The sequence below is a fragment of the Centruroides vittatus genome, unplaced genomic scaffold, assembly GCF_030686945.1.
Source record: "Centruroides vittatus isolate TY-2023 unplaced genomic scaffold, ASM3068694v2 contig_882, whole genome shotgun sequence".
In the NCBI taxonomy this organism is placed as follows: domain Eukaryota; kingdom Metazoa; phylum Arthropoda; class Arachnida; order Scorpiones; family Buthidae; genus Centruroides; species Centruroides vittatus.
This window is the reverse complement of record NW_027122574.1, coordinates 1,198,434-1,214,567: the sequence shown is the minus strand read 5'-3', so window position 1 is coordinate 1,214,567 and position 16,134 is coordinate 1,198,434. Positions and strand designations below refer to the sequence as shown.

General features: G+C 35.0%; 2 protein-coding genes across 5 annotated transcripts in view; one reads left to right on the top strand and one right to left on the bottom strand.

Moving 5' to 3' along the window:
• The window catches only part of LOC136983418 (collagen alpha chain CG42342-like), a 94,685-nt gene extending 87,754 nt beyond the window's left edge, over positions 1–6,931 (bottom strand). For all 4 annotated transcript variants that reach the window (XM_067280145.1, XM_067280143.1, XM_067280144.1 and 1 more), the window contains exons 1-2: positions 6,516–6,931; positions 5,490–5,556 (exon numbers count right to left, since the gene is read on the bottom strand). In XM_067280145.1, coding sequence (XP_067136246.1) covers positions 5,490–5,556; positions 6,516–6,788 — 340 coding nt within the window. In that variant the 5' untranslated portion in view covers positions 6,789–6,931. The remainder of the gene's footprint in view (positions 1–5,489; positions 5,557–6,515) is intronic.
• A 231-nt stretch (positions 6,932–7,162) lies between these two features.
• Positions 7,163–13,427, top strand: Mesh1 (Metazoan SpoT homolog-1). Its single transcript, XM_067280173.1, has 3 exons — positions 7,163–7,308; positions 7,393–7,448; positions 12,918–13,427. Exons 1-3 carry the CDS (start codon positions 7,167–7,169, stop codon positions 13,290–13,292), a joined length of 573 nt encoding a protein of 190 aa, XP_067136274.1. The 5' UTR covers positions 7,163–7,166; the 3' UTR covers positions 13,293–13,427.
• The last annotated feature ends 2,707 nt before the right edge of the window (positions 13,428–16,134 follow it).

Below are 16,134 nucleotides of genomic sequence, written 5' to 3'. Positions count from 1 at the left end.
TAAAGTATCGGATTTCTTATAGGTCCATGCACTTTTCCGATAATCTTTAAAAGAACAAAAGTGAGAATTGTCGAAGTGCAAAAGTCATCTGGCAGCACCCCGTGAGTGAGGAAATGCAAGTAAACTGTTCAAAACACCGCGTGGACGACCTAATCGATTTTTGTTCCTTTTGGAGTTTTTATAATTTTTCCAAGAGTAGTCGGATGCAACTCGTAAGTAGATGAACTGACATACCTTTAACAGATTTACATTTTGTTTTTCTTTTTTTTCGTTTCGGATCAGCGACTGTCTGTCATACAAGATTGATACGGCGGAGGAACTCATTCTATTCTGATAGTGCAACACCCCGTGTTGCACGCCCAAGAAAAAGTTTGCATACCAATCTTCGCGGTATATTCTAGGAGTGGTTATCCAGATAAATGTTGCAGCAACCCTCTTTTTGATGCGTCCTATCTCGAACCCCGTACATAAGAGATAAAATGACACACGATTGCTTACGAGAAATAGATACAATGTGCTTACATTCGGCACACTACATCTTTATCATGCAAATAATGTAAGCAACTACTACATTCCCCGCCTTAACTCGAATGGAGTGAGTGCTGCATTAGTTACAAAGTTTAAGCCTAAGGGGACGTCACTAAATAATACAGATCGCCCGTGAGGTAGCCAACTCGATCCTTTATCGTTTTACTTTTTATAGAGGCATCGCTCGGACCTCCTACTTAGCTATTTTTTTTTTTAATTTATTAAAAATGGGGAGTGATAAGCAGCTCTACTATCAGGATATTTTAAGGAATAAATTCAAAAAATGCCTATTAATAGGGTTCTTTTTTCTTCGAGTCAATCCATAAATCTATAAATCGAAGAAGCCTTCGGGATGGAGAGAGATCAGATACCAGGGGCGGGTACCGTGCGAAAATCACTTTTTCCTTAATAACCGACCCCGGGGCTAATCTCCTATGAATATCGGACATCTGATAAAGGTTAATGAATCGGAAGGGCCCGAAGATAAGAATCGATTTCATCGCGATGCCGTGTTGCAAAGTCGATACACCTTCCACTGCCCGGAAGCATCCCCGGATTAATCTCGGAACTGGTCTTTAGAGTGGTTACTACGAGGAAATGCCCTTGGGTTGGCGTTCTGGAAGAGATGGGCCTAATCGCAGACGATCACATCACGTGATAAAGAGCATAAATCAGGGACTTCACCCAGGAAGTGAAGAACCGCGGGGTGCTTCCCGAAGACAAACCCCCAATCGGCAACTGCTCCTGATTTAACGCAGGAAGGGCAACTCATGTAGACGTAGAAGCGGGGTATAAACACAATAGAAAACGGGGCACGATCGGTTTACCTGCTGTCAGGGGCGATCCGGGAGGCCGGCCGGGTTAAGGCGGCCTCCTCTCCCCACGGAAGCCCGAATGACAGGAACTTAACCACTCCGCTTCACCGGGAAATTAATATTAAAAGGCGGAAACCCACTTAAGCGTGTCAAAACGTCACTTCCGCTCCATCAGGTTCTGGCCTCTTGCACCCGTCAAAACTGTGTGGCGCTCGTGATGCGGTTTTCCAGAGAGAGAAACAATAAAGGCTGTACGATCGATACGAAGGGAGCGAGAAATAAATAAACGTCAACACGCTGGTCGAAAATCCGAGAGGATGGAAGAAAAGAAAAATTCAAACACCGGCTACTTAAAGTGGCAGCTTAATGGCGGCGCGCGGGAGGATACTTCTCAAACCCGGCGGGAAGTATTTTATTCATGAAGCTCCGCCGCCACAGTAATAAAATCGGACGTCGTTTAGGATTCTAAACGTAAACAAGAGCTGGAGTGAAGCCGAGGAATAGGAGGAGAATTGTAAACTTCACCTGTTCCAAATTGAAATTCGCTCGCAACGGGGAACAAGTGGAGCAACTTGTCGTTAAAGATTCGACTTGTCCAGAGGGACAAGAAAAGGGACGGCGGCCGATTCATCTACAACTTAAAACAAGACGAGAGAAACCTCCCCTTTAGAGGGCTCTTCTCCATTTCGACACGTTTTTTGGAGACGAATACGTGTCGGGGTGTTTCGTCAACTAGACATTAGCAAGATGTAGGAATACATCTCCAGTTGCAAAGCTTGTTTTCGAAAAGACGGGAATAATCCCTTGGGGATGATCGACTTAGCAAACTAAAAATGGCTAAGGATGCAATTAAACGAACTCAATTAATGAACGCCTAATTATCTTTGTAATCAGATAACAGGGCTAATTATAATTAAGGTAACGAAAATATGACAAGGAGGATTAAAATCAATTAGTTCGATTGACAAATCAAGATGGCGCCGAATTAAAAAAAATATATTGAGAAACATAACTGGCAACACTTTGTATACATTTCATAGTAATTGTTGCCACATAAATTTATATAAAATATATTCTTATATCCGTATTTAATTCGATTTTTCGAGTGATTTCTAACATTTCGACTCAAAATATGAGGCTAAACAGAGGAGTACGGACTTACAAAACGAAAAAAAATTATGCCGATGTAACCATTTTGATTTGTATTTCGAGTCTCCGCTTAAGTTACACGGAAAGTGACAGAACAATGGGAGTAAAAGTTTACATTTAGGTTATGAAAATTATACCTTACGTGTAGTGTTGTGAGGGTAGAGGAACCTATTTTTGGTTATAGAAGTGGAAAAGAATTGAAATTGTGGTTCGGTGACGCGAAAAACGGGGGTTAAGGTCAATGGACGCTTATAAGTGGGGTGTACTTTCTTCAGTCACACGCTATAAGAACCGCCCGATAACGTCATACAATTGAACGATTTTAAGATTTTAAACAATTCTTACGGTCACCGTAACAGCGTCATTAGATTTTATCAGAAATTAGCGCAGAAGCTTTCAAAACACTCGCGAGATATGCTAAATAGAAGAGGATACCAGATCTAATAATCACGCGACAAAAATTCTCAATTTAGCATATAGGTTAGTCATTGATCACCCGAAAACTAAAGAGATTAAAGATCCATTCATATTGTAAGAAGCTCTAATAGATGCGAAATTTGCGTAATAATCGAAAGCGATTAATACGACGTCGTTACTGTTGCAATTGTCGCAATAAATCGACATTAAGACGCATCTTGAAATCGCGGCGAGAAAGCCTTTGTCACGTGGTCGGCTGAAGGAGTTCGATCGCCAGTCACGTGACCTAAAGTTGGCTGATTAAAGGAAGGTAAGCTGGCGAGGAAATCGGATCGAATACCGAAAGTGATTAGGGAAGAGATCCTCAGAGAACGCGAGTCCAATTAGCGGAAGCAATCTCTTCTGGTCTCTTTCTCGATAGGAATGCGTCTCGCTTCTCCAAATTTCATTCTTTGTAACTCGTCTCGAACGAAATTAGACCTTCGGCGCGTGACAATTAACGTGTCTTCGCTGTCGATCACGTGCCAGCAGCCAGACGGTTTCCCTGAGCGATAAACTAAAAGCGATGGAACGATAAAAAAAAAATAAACAAATCTCTCTTCGGTCCGGCTAATGACCGCTCATTCTCCTCGTTAATGTTTATCGATCGTAAACGCCGCGTCGCGATCGCAATCGGCACGAGGATAATCGCGCCGGTCGCGTGATTCTCCAAAGATCTCATAATTCGGGTGAGATCCGCGCAACATGGTCGCGTCGCGTGTCTCTTGACGATGGTCGCGAGATTTAATCGGTTCGAGCAATGCAATCATCGTCGTCGCTTGGTTTCGTAATGCAGCGATTTAAAAGTGAAGTCAAAAATGAACCTATAGGCTAAGAGCGTGCTAATAGATCGTCCATTAAAAATACGAGTTATCCATTAAGCAATTACATAAATCAGTCACTATCTGATCGTCTTCGGGCTGTTTCCCCATTTCAGCCCATAGGCCAATGCTGTCACCCTTCAAAATATTAGGTAATCACCCGATTAAGCGACGGTGACGATCGTACGATAACTAGGAGGGACTCGATGGCGAATGAATTATTTTATGACTTCTTATTCGAGTAAATTATACATCGACACGTGACCGAGGAGTGTTTAAAGCGCTTTCACTCCCGTCACGCGATTCTGTGTCGTCATTCTACCGCGTGATAAAAGAAGGCACGCAAAGGAAGCGTGAAATCATAGAACCGAAACCGCACGTTTTTTAGATAATACGTTCCACTCGACTAATTTCTCTTTACACGCAATTCGACTGGTGAGGAGAGAGACGTGAAGGTAAAATGTCGAATCACCTGATCTCATGTCGTCTCTACGTCGGTAGACAAGATGGAGACGGGGAACGGATATCGGTTTTTCTTTAAGATCGAGTTATGACCTATCGTTATCACGTGACGGGAATGGAAATTACGCGTGTCAATCGAATAACTTAGGAGTCGCAGACCACGTGATCATTACAGCCCCTTCGACGATGAGAATTGGCTAGTCTGCTGTAACAAGATAGAGAGAGAGGGAGAGCTGTTTTTGCCCTTCTTTCTTTTGTCACATTTGCACCCTGACCACTTTCTCCACTTCTCGCGGGATTATGTTTCTCCATAGAGTGGGTAAAGAGGCGATAGATAAGAGCCTCTCGCTCGACGTCAACGGAAGTGCCACATTCGTCGCCGATACGGCGTCTAATATTTTTGAATTTTGTCAAGGAATTCAAATATCGATAACACGGATGAATCTGGTGATCCGCATCATCAATTTTTGCCACATTCATTGCATCGCCCGTCTTTAATTGAGTCGCAGCAATTGTCGCATTATGGAGAATATTCGCTCGTCTCTTAGCAAATTTCGAGTTCATTCTCTACTTAAAGCGCTAGTAGGAGGGCCCATCCGTGGTTAAAATTCTTCGTCCGAGAGTGTTCGTGCTGTTTACGTAATCCTTTCGGCGGGAATATCCCGCGGTGCGTGGAATTCGCTCCTTCTACAACATCATTTCTCGTTTGGTGCCAAAATTATACGCTTCCAAGCGTTCAAAATCATCAAAAATTCGTAACACTAAACACCGATCCTTGTTCGTTAACGCTAACTATCAACAACACGGGTAAAGTCTTATTCTGGAATAATACAATAACAGTTAAACATAGTTGTGTAAATTCATTTAAATTCGATTAAGCACTGATTTGATTTCGCACGTGTGGCGTAACGAGGCGAAACACGTGATCGTAACTCTCGTCTAAACTTTAATTCGATCGACAACAAACATAACATTCCACAAGTTCCATCGATCGGAAATAGTACAAAGGGATCGCGAGCGACTCGTCGAAAAACGAGCAGGAAAAGAAAAAATCGACCCCATATCGCTCTTTTTTTTTTGTGGACAAGTCTAGGGAAATTTTAAACGTTGGTGGGAACTTAATGCACTTCCTCAATCTGGACATTTGAAGACTATTAACCTCGCGTGACTTCACTCCGAAGGGTGACATTTTTCGTTTCTCCAATCTCGTGCCATATGCCAGCTTATACTACCGAAAGCGAAAGTGGGTTCGACTTACCTGGCGGACACATGCATTCGGCGGCCACCACATCCCTCTTCCTCCTCTTCTCCTCCTGTTCGGCACGCTGCAGATGATAAAAAGGGAACTTTCAGTATAACAATACCGTGACAGTAACAAAAGGAGTAAAAAAAAAAACTGGCTACCCTTATTCACGTGAGGTAGAGGGAAAAAGTTCCATTTTCTCCTCTACCAAATCCCTTAAGGGATCAAAATCGGGTAATTTATTATCTTTACTCCAGATAATTATCTTGGCTTAAACAAACAGTTATCTGCAGAGACATTAAACAGAGGAAGCAAATATTTACTCCGCGACTTTCACCACCTCTAATTTTGGTAAGTGCCATCACTGTTACGCGAGGCTCCGGGCGATCGCGGGTTCGAAGACGACGCGTCGCGTTGCATCGAAGAATAACACAATGTCTTTTGTCTTTGACAAGTTTGAAAGAACGTAATTTAAATTTCGACATTCCTTACATATTTAAAGATGAGCCAGATACGCAAAAGATAGATCATGTTGCTTTTTTTTTAATAATCTACTAGAGATGAGGAGCGAGAAACAACGAGATACAAGAAAATGAATATTCTTTGACGCGGCGCATCGCGTCGGAGAATACCCAATTTTCTTATCATCTTATAAATTTTGAGGATGATAAAGGGCGTGATGCTAAGGTATCTCATTTTGTGAGGGTCTATCTGGTATCTTGTGACAAATTACTAGTGGCTAGCGTTGAAGACGGAATTGAATTGTTGCATTGCACATATCGGCGAGAAGCCTTCAATTGTCATCATTTGTACCGTCTCGTAATTTTTTCGTTCAACTCGTGTTTTTTTCGGGAAATATCGCGCCAAATAGGCAGGTAATATCTGGTGATTAGTTAGTTGCAAGGCCGTCACATCAATCCCGCGCTCTTTATAAGAAGCGCGCCATTTGATTATTTTTGAAATTTGAAGCGCAACGCATCGTGTTACTTTGGAAGAATCGCAGAAAGCGATGCGAATGACCCATTTTAGTTTGAAACTCACCTGTTTGAGAAGGGCCTCCGCCTGGTTTAGAGAGTCTATCCTGAGTTGGTACTGCCTGCACTCGTCTTCTAATTGCTGAACACGCCCCTCCAATCGGAAAAGTTTAAACATGGACGCGGCCGATAGGAAGAGGGCAAGAAAACACACAAAAAGTAAAAGTAACGACGAAGAGTCGGAAAACGCGCACCACCTCCTGCCATGATCGATGATCGATCTCTTGCGATTCTCACTTGTTGCGCTCACTTTCTCCCGCTCGCGATCGCACTTTTCCATTCTTCTTTTTATTTTTTTCGGCTTCTCCGCTGCACTTCACTCCATATTCAGGTAGAAGAAGCCGTCGTGGCTCGCCTCCGCTCCCGTTGCACATCCAAATGGAGAGATGCACATGCACGCGCGCGACATCGCCGTCTGGCAACTTTTAAACTCCCAAAACCTGCGCCATCTAGTGACAAATAATGTAAACATCGTCTCCAGATGACCGAACATTACAATTTTACTAATAACGAAAATAAACATAAAATATTGGCTTTTTTAATAAAATAATTATTATGTAAAAATGTAAAATTTTTATTAATTTATAATTTTCTTAATTAATATAAACAGTTTGATTTTTTAATCGATATTTATAATTACAATTTTTAAACAAGAAAAATGGCAACACTGTGGCGGTGCATGAGAGGTGGGGTGAAGATGGAGTCGAGAGAAATAATGAAAGCTGTTAAGTTCTCGGCCGTTAAACACAGGAGACAATTGAGGAAAGACGAAGTAACTCCCTACATTAATCACCCTATAGGTTAGAGTGTAATTAGATTTTACAACCGTTAAGGTTATGACAATATTTAGCGTTTTACAATGTATTCTGAATGAATTACCGTAGATGTTGCTTATATCCTGACGGAAGAGGCTGGAATTACCGATTCCGACGTTATACAGGTGAGAACGTGCGGTAAATGTGATCCTCCTCCTACAAAACTAGCCATTTAAAGATGGCCTCCCCTCCCTCGTAGTGTTTAGAATAATCGATATATTAATTAATTTTGTTATTGTTCTGTTGATCTTTCAAATAAAACTAAAGTAACATTGTTAATTGATCAGTTTGGTTAATGTTACCTATGGTTCCAAGATGGCGGCTCGTCTGATTCCAGCAATGAAACAATGGGGACGCACGTCTAACCTAACCTAACCTATTCTAATAATTTTGTTGCTGCTAATTATGGTAATTTATTAGAATACGTTAGGTTAGAACGTGCGTCCCCACTGTTTCCCTTCTATTTGCTGGAATCAGAGCCGCCATCTTGGAACCATAAGTAACATTAACCTTTACTATATATTCTATAATAATCTGATATTTATAAAAATAACAGGTTTATTCGACATTTTAAATTTAATCAATTTAATTCGTTAATGGAAAATTTTATTTTTATCATTTTAAGTATGTTTGCTTTGAGATGGAGTATCTGATTATTGATAACTGGTGTGTTTACTTTATCTAGTGATAAAGTAACAAATTAATGTAACAACTAGCATTACTTGCCAGGGCTATTGAGATTTGTATGGGCCTGGAAGTAGAGCTTTTTGAACAAATAAAATACATAGAATATTTTTTAAAGCAGTCTTTAAGATTTTATTTTCTGTTAGTAAAACTAACATTAATTTTATATGGGTAGGAACCACTATGAGCTTAAGTTTTCTCTGGGCCAGGAAAAAATCCCTAGCTCTTCCCTGTTGACTGCTCTGTTCCTTGCCTATTTTATGCCAATGTGGATGTTTTATATATCGGACTGACAATATAAAGTTTGCATTTGGACACAAGAATAATAGAATCTAGTAGAATAGCAAAAAATGAATGTATACTATTCTACTTGTATAAACAATTTATTTGAAGGTCATGTAAAAATTTTTATAGAATAACTTGGTGTGGCTTATTAGATGACAATTTTTGTATAATTAACAATGTCATAAAAAAGAGTTTCAGGAATGTTTTAAAAACTGGGAGTTCTGGAATCTATGTACAGCTGCAGAAGAAACTTATTTCGAAGGCAACAATTTTCAATAAATTAACATGTACATCAGACCTTTTTTTTATTGGACCAGTTTTGGAAATTTTGACTGCAGCTCATATTTATGGAGATATGACATTTTGATCGTCTATTAGATTTTCTAAATTGAAAAGTACAGTGCTTGAATATAGGCTTGCATCTAAACTTTTTACTTTGATATGGATATTCAAAACATCTTTATTAAAGATTGGTATATATCATATTGATGATCTTTTTAAACATTATTAATGGACTATACCAATTAAACCTGCTTAAAGTTCTCAACGACAGTTAGTTATTTTTATTGATGTTTTAATATATTACATAATACTTTTTATTTTCATTAAATCCACCAGTAATAAAATTAGTATGAAATTTCAAAAATAAAGTTTAGAAATTTTATAGATCCATAAATAAATTATAAGAGTGAGAAATAACATTGAAGATATTTTAAATTTTAAATTAAATGTTCTCAGCAGTGAGGGACGTATATATACGTCGAGGGCGATCGTGTGGCAGTGGTGAGGGACGTATATATACGTTAAATTCTTTTGGGGGTATCACCAAAATCTAGCCAAAAACTACCGCAAAAAAAAATTCACATAAAAAATGAATTATGTAACAATAAAAAAAGACTTTTCTTTACTAGACATAACTGTTTACAAATACTTTTTCTAAAACGGAAATGAGAAAAATTGCGTGAAAAAATACTTTAAAAATTTTTCGGGTATATTCTCCACTACTAAGGGATAGAACCATACCTGACTCTCCCACTGCTGAAAGGTTAAATATTATATTTTCTATGAAATTAAATTTATTTAACCAAAGTGCTTAAAGAAGTTTAAAATCAATAAATATAAAGTTAGTGAGTGTATCTAACATTCAAAAGTACTTAAAAAAACTATAAATATTGATTTAATATTAATGTTTTTGTACCTAAAATCTATTGGTAAACAGATGTATTCATGAATAATAATTTAGCACATCAGATCAACTTCTTCAAAATTTGCTTATGGAAATAAAATAATTTGTTTGGGGGCAATCAAATAAATATTTTCCAAGTAGATTTCTGTCAAAAAAATTAGTCGTATAGCAAACATTTTTTTTTCATGTTGGTTAATGATATGATGATGATGATTCTTATTTTTCCATTGGAGTATCTGGATTGTTAAAGGCTATTTAATAAATATAAATATTTATTCCCTCTTTGAAACTAATTTGATTTATTTATTTTATGAAGAATAATGTATTTAATAAGAAAAATTACTTAAAAATATTATTTAAAATAAAATCTAATTCTACAAAAAAGCAGAGAGCACAGTAAATGTACTTTATAAGATTCTCTCTTTATTATTTAAGTAGATTGATACCAAATGCTAACCTAGGAACAGATTAGATTAGCCTCTACTGTGTACTGTTAAATTAAATTTAATAATATATATACCTTTATGAATATAATACACACACACAAAATTTGATAGTTAAGTAATAACTTTAAATTTTTTTTTAATTTATAAAAAAACTAGCAGATGAGCCTTGCATTGCTTGGGCAAAAAATAACACCAAAGATTAATATTAGAAGTACGAAATAATCTATTAGATTATTTCATACTTCTAACTCTTCTATTATATTATATTAGAGTATTTAATTTATATAACTACAAATGTTATCTTACTTAAGGGTTTATCACACCAAGTGACCAATCTAATACATTTTAAAAATTCTTTAAATTGTATACAGTAGAGGAATAAAAAATTTTTTAAATGTTAGATTGGTTGCTTGGTGTGATAACTCTTAATGTAAGATAACCTTTATAGCTATATAAATAAAATACCATACTGTAATGAACATTAAAACAAAAACCATATAAAGAGTTTGGTATTTCAACCTACCATTGTCATGTTTATTGCAATACTCGGACAGTACAAATTCAATGGTCAAATAGAAACCAAATGAAAATGTATTTTAAATTTTTTCAGATATATTTTTTTCTAATGTCACCTCTAAGAAACTGTACCGTTCACAGTTGAATAGCAAATGGTAATCTGCCAACCAATCAAAGTTTGCAGAAAACAGATCAAATATTTAAACTCACACCCTGGAAAAATCACTTAAAAACATTTTGTGCTCACCGGTAATCTTATATTAAGATTTTTGTTTGAATGCCACCATACCACTGGTCCGATAGAACAAAGGGACTGTTGCGGAAGGGGATTGAAGTAATTCAACCAAAAGTAGTCGTTGACCTCCTCCTGGAAGAGAGGATGGTCAATGACTACTATTATTATTTGAAAAGTGATCTGTATTAGACGGGTTATGATGGTCCCACATGTGATCAAATTTGCTAACTTTAATATCCGAAAGACTTTGTATGACTTAAAAAAAATCTTATAAAATGCGAGAATAATTGTTGTGTGATAATAGAGTGTTTATATTTTGGCAACAGATTGTATGGACTACGTGGAAAGTATGTTCTGGTAGATATTGTATTTATAAAAAATTTATTGGGTTACAATTTGAAAAACTTGGAGCTTATAAATTCTGCTTGTCTGACTGTCCTTCCTCAATCTCTAGAATGTAGTTAAAATCTTAGGGGCAGGAGGCCCCAATTAACTATAGACGAACTTCCAATGCAAACTGAAAGTCACATTACTTCAATTAAATAATTTCCCTTGAAAAGAGTTAGATCTATAACAGGCACGATTCTTTTGCTAAGAGGAAAAGTATGATGTGCAGGGGCAAGATGCCACTAAAAGAAATGATGAAAAAATTCATGCCTGGCATTGTGATGATGTTACAATAAATAATTGCTCATTAGAATTAATTTGGTTTATTTGGTTTTGGTAATGTGACACATGAGCGATCTGTCGAGGCGGATGAATCTCAGGAAGACTTATGGGAAGCTGGTCCCTATTTAAGTGTTACTAACACAAAGAAAACCTGGAAAGCTGCATGTGGCCAGCTGTTCGCTATGCCCAAAACCCACAACACACTAACTACTGGTGTTTGGTGGTTTTATTCATTCAACTACTGGAGGGCATTTATTAATAAAATATTGTTTGAAAATAAATGTAAAAGTTCGAATGGCAAGTGCTATAAGCTACCTGTTGCAGTAATTAAGTGAATGTAATATATATATATATTTTTAAATTATATTCTTTTTTGTAAGAATTATATTTAGTTTATGATTTTGTTAAAAATTTTGCCAATAGATGGTGCTATGTGTAAATCAGCAAATTGAATGTAGATAGAAATTAATTGATTTACAGAAATCAAATACATCCATTCTCACTTTTATATATTAGTGTAGATTATTTATGAAATGAAGATGTTAAAATAGGACTTAACAGCTTGATGTCAAGATGACATGGATTTGAATAAAGAAAAAAGAAGAATTCAATTGATTTGTATTTTTTCATATTTTGAATGTTTCATATGTAGATAAAACACAATTCAGTAAATAATTCTTCCTGAAATATTAAAAAAGATGTTTTGTTAAATGGTAATTTGTATCCAGATGCAAAGATATTGGTTAAAACTATAAGTAGAGTAATGCAACACACCAAAAACTCAACAAAATCATGTATCCTTAAATAAATTTTTTCATTCATATCCAATGGATGTCCTCAGGTTCATTTATAAGAACTTAAAAGTAGAACATTAAAATGAAAGCTAGAACAGAATGTTTTTAATTTAAAAAAATAAATTCAAAGCACAGTAGTATGTTTGCATGGCTATTAGTGTTACAGCTGCCACTGGTTAGGAGTCTTGAATAACACTCTCCATGCAGACGAGATAGTCCTTTTTTCTTGTAATAAAGGAAAAGGTCTATCTTGTTTGCTTGAAGATTTCTAACTGGTGGTGACTGTAACACTAATAGTCATGCACATGTATTATCGTGGTTCAAATTTATTTTTTTTAAGTTAAAACATTCTGTTCCAGCTTTCATCTCATTGTTCTATTTTTAAGTTCTTATAATCAAACCTTAAGGATGTCCATTGTGTATTATTTAAGAATACAGTAGACCCCCCTATAACACGGTAGATACGTTCCGGGTTATAGGGGGGTCTACTGTATACATTTACATACATTTAAGTAAAGGATAAATGATTTTTCTGGTTTTTTGGTGTGTTGCATAACTTTACTTGTAATTTGTATATTTCCTTTTAGAAACAAGGGTATTTTAAATATCTTTTTGTGCAAAGTTTAATATATTTAGTTTTAATTTAGCTTATATATAATACCTAATTTATTTTTGTAACTTTAGTAAAACATTTTAGATATAAAGATCAAGATTCAGTTGCTTATATTCCAATGTATTTCAATATTTCATCTTTATTTGATAAAATTCTTTCTTTACAGGCTGCTCTACTTCATGATACTGTTGAAGACACTGACACTACTTTCAAAGAGTTAGAAGAAGTTTTTGGTCCCAAAATAACATCAATTGTGGTAGAGGTGACAGACGACAAGACACTTCCAAAAGCAGTTAGAAAACAGGCACAAATAGACACTGCTGCTGGTCTCAGTCACGAGGCCAAACTGGTAAAGTTAGCCGACAAGCTGAGCAACCTGCGAGATCTAGAGAGGGCCACTCCCATTGGATGGAATGAAAAGAGAGTTCAGGAATATTTCATATGGGCTTCTAAAGTGGTTGAAGGACTAAAGGGGACCAATGAAAGACTAGAAATGCTTCTCAATAAATGTTTTCAATTGAGAGGAATTGATTCTTCCTAATATTAAATTTTGGTAAAGAGAAATATATATTTTTACTTGTACAAAGTATCAAGTTGTAATAAATATGATCTACCTAATAAAAAAAACTTTAAATATTAAAATGATTAATTATAATAAAAATTTTTAAAAATATAACTTTTTAAAGTATTTTTTTATTGAATTATTTTAGATGAAAAAATATATATAGTAATTTAATATTCTTTTTCTTGAATTTATTTAATAATTCATTACTTTCACAGAAATGTTTTGAATGAAAATCAAAATAATGAAAATAAAACCAAATGAAGATTTTAAGTTCTGTACATTTGTATAATTGAAGTTAGCAGTCAATGAATGAATAATTTAACAGTCAAATAAAGCAATCAGGTAAAATTATTTGAAATGCAAATCAGAAAAATAAGTGAAAGAATACAAAAAGATTTGTTTCTTAGAAAAAATATATTTTTTTCACTTAAAAAACAAATTTATTTAGAAAAAGTATTGATCTTAGAATTAAATTCCGAATTAGCCAAGACATCATAATTACTTAATGTAGATACTTATTGTAAATCATTATTTGTTTTGTATAATTGATTGAATTTCTTTTAATACAAATCATTCACAGAAGCTAATTTTAAATTCAAATAATTCTAGTTATTAATGAAGAGAGACCTACTGGCTTTATACCAAAATTTTCAATATATATATTCCCCCCACTATCTGTATAGTAATTACTGAAATTAATTCTAAATTATTGAATGTAATAAAAACTAATCTTAATTATTATTGAAAATAAACTGAATACCTGTAAAATAATTTTTTATTTTTAAAACACACTAATTGCAGAATGAAATATTTTTAAATCCTCAACACAATTTTAAACTATTATTGTGTGGCTTTGCAGATCACCTAGATTCATTGCCATCATGATTGTCCCTCATTACTTTTGTCTTCTACTTTTATTCTTTTATTGTCCTATATAAATATTATTATTTTTATTTAATATAATTGTTTTTAATACATCAATTAATAATTTTTATTATTTAGAAGAACTTTAAACAATTTGTTTTAAAAATTAAAAAAATTGAAACAGTTTGTGTCCAAAAACTTTAGGTAATTTTTACAAAGCGATAATATTTATTGAAAATTAATAATACATTTTATGTTTAATGTTTAATTAACTTTACATAAAATTAACTCAAAAACTTTATTTTCCATTGTTAAAATAAGATTTTTAATGGTTTCATCTGGTAAAATTATTCCAAAATTTTTCAATTTGGGATTTTAGGTCATGTATGGTTGAATACTGCTTGCAATTGGCATATACAGTACCTGTCTATATATAATGCTCCAAAGATTTTCAATATGGTTCAGATGTGGGCTTCTAGCCGGCCACTTTGAGATAACATTATTTTTGTAAATTGGTTTGAGTTGAGTGAGACACACAAATAGGAGCATTACCTTGCTGAATTATCCAGTTATTTCCAGCAATTTGTTCTTCAAAAGGTTAAAGATACTGTTGAAGAGTTTGTTGATAAAATTCTGAGTTTTGTTGTCCAGAAATAAATGCAATTGAAGTTTTCCCACCATATGCAAATCCTGTCCAAACCGTAATGCTTCCTCCTCCTCGTTGTCTACTGAAATATGTTCTAGGTTCTTTTCTAAAATCATGCGAACAGAAGGCCCACCCACCAGGGCTATCTAAATTCTACTTTCTTCCATCACTAAACCTACACTTTTCCATTGTTCTTTCTACAACGTGTTTTCTTGCCCAGTATAACCTTGTCTCAATGTGTTGTGGTTTTAAGTGAGATTGTTTGCCCATTCTTTTGTAAGTAATTGTTGTTAATTTTAATATATTATAGATGATGCTTTTATGATCCAAATCTACTGCAGTTTTTCAAAAAGATGATGTAAAATTTGAGGCATGCTTTACAATTCTCCTTTCATCACGTTGAATAGTCACTTTTAGTCTTCCAGATATTATTTTCGGTTAAGGTGACCAGACGTCCCGGATTGTGCAGGACTGTCCCGGATTTGGGTTGTTAGTCCCGCATTGAACGCCGTCCCGGAAAGTGTCCCGCGTTTGGTCATGTCATGTTGACTAGAAATGTGTAGTGGAAACGTATAAAATTTGAATTTGGTATTGACAGTTAACTAAACAAACTTAAGATTATTTTATTTATATTATATTTAGTGAATGCAACAGAGGGTATGTATAAATTTTTAATATTAATTAATTTTTTGGTTTATTCTAAATAAATAAATAAAAAACTAATTTTAGATAGTCATGTCGAAGAAACGAGCTTGTACGTTAACAATTGAATTACAAAATGAATTTTCTTACATAAAAAGAACGGAAATTGAAAGTAATGTTCACTGTGATGTTTGCAATAGCAAATTTTCCATATCTCCCGGAGGTAAAATTGATATAAACAGACATGCATTAATTTGTTTTTTGATCACAAAGTAGGGATACAAATAAAGCTTTTAGATTTTGTATCTCTTCCAGGAGAAAATTCCGAAATAATTGAGAAAAGATTAGCACTTTGTGCCGATAATGCAAATACAAATTTTGGTGGTCTTATTAGAAGAGGAACAAATAATGTGTACAATAGGCTAAAAACACATTCCAGAAGCCAATTTTTGGTGTAGGATGTGCTGCACATATAGTACACAACGCTATACAGTCAGCAGCAGATCAACTTTCAATTGATATTGAGTGCATCATAATTAAAATTTACGGTCATTTTTATAAATTTACAATAAGGGTAGAAATATTAAAAGAATTCTATGAAGATGCAGAGGTGAGTACAAGCGCTTTGATGCAGCAAGACTAGATGGTTGGCATTGATGCCTGCAA

What these genes read in the sequence shown, in the direction of transcription:
- Mesh1 (XM_067280173.1), top strand. Translation starts at nt 7,167, where the DNA reads ATGGCAACACTGTGGCGGTGCATGAGAGGTGGGGTGAAGATGGAGTCG. An exon ending in CTACATTAATCACCCTATAG is followed by an intron (nt 7,309 to 7,392) that starts GTTAGAGTGTAA and finishes GAATTACCGTAG; the next exon opens with ATGTTGCTTATATCCTGACG. An exon ending in CCGATTCCGACGTTATACAG is followed by an intron (nt 7,449 to 12,917) that starts GTGAGAACGTGC and finishes CTTTCTTTACAG; the next exon opens with GCTGCTCTACTTCATGATAC.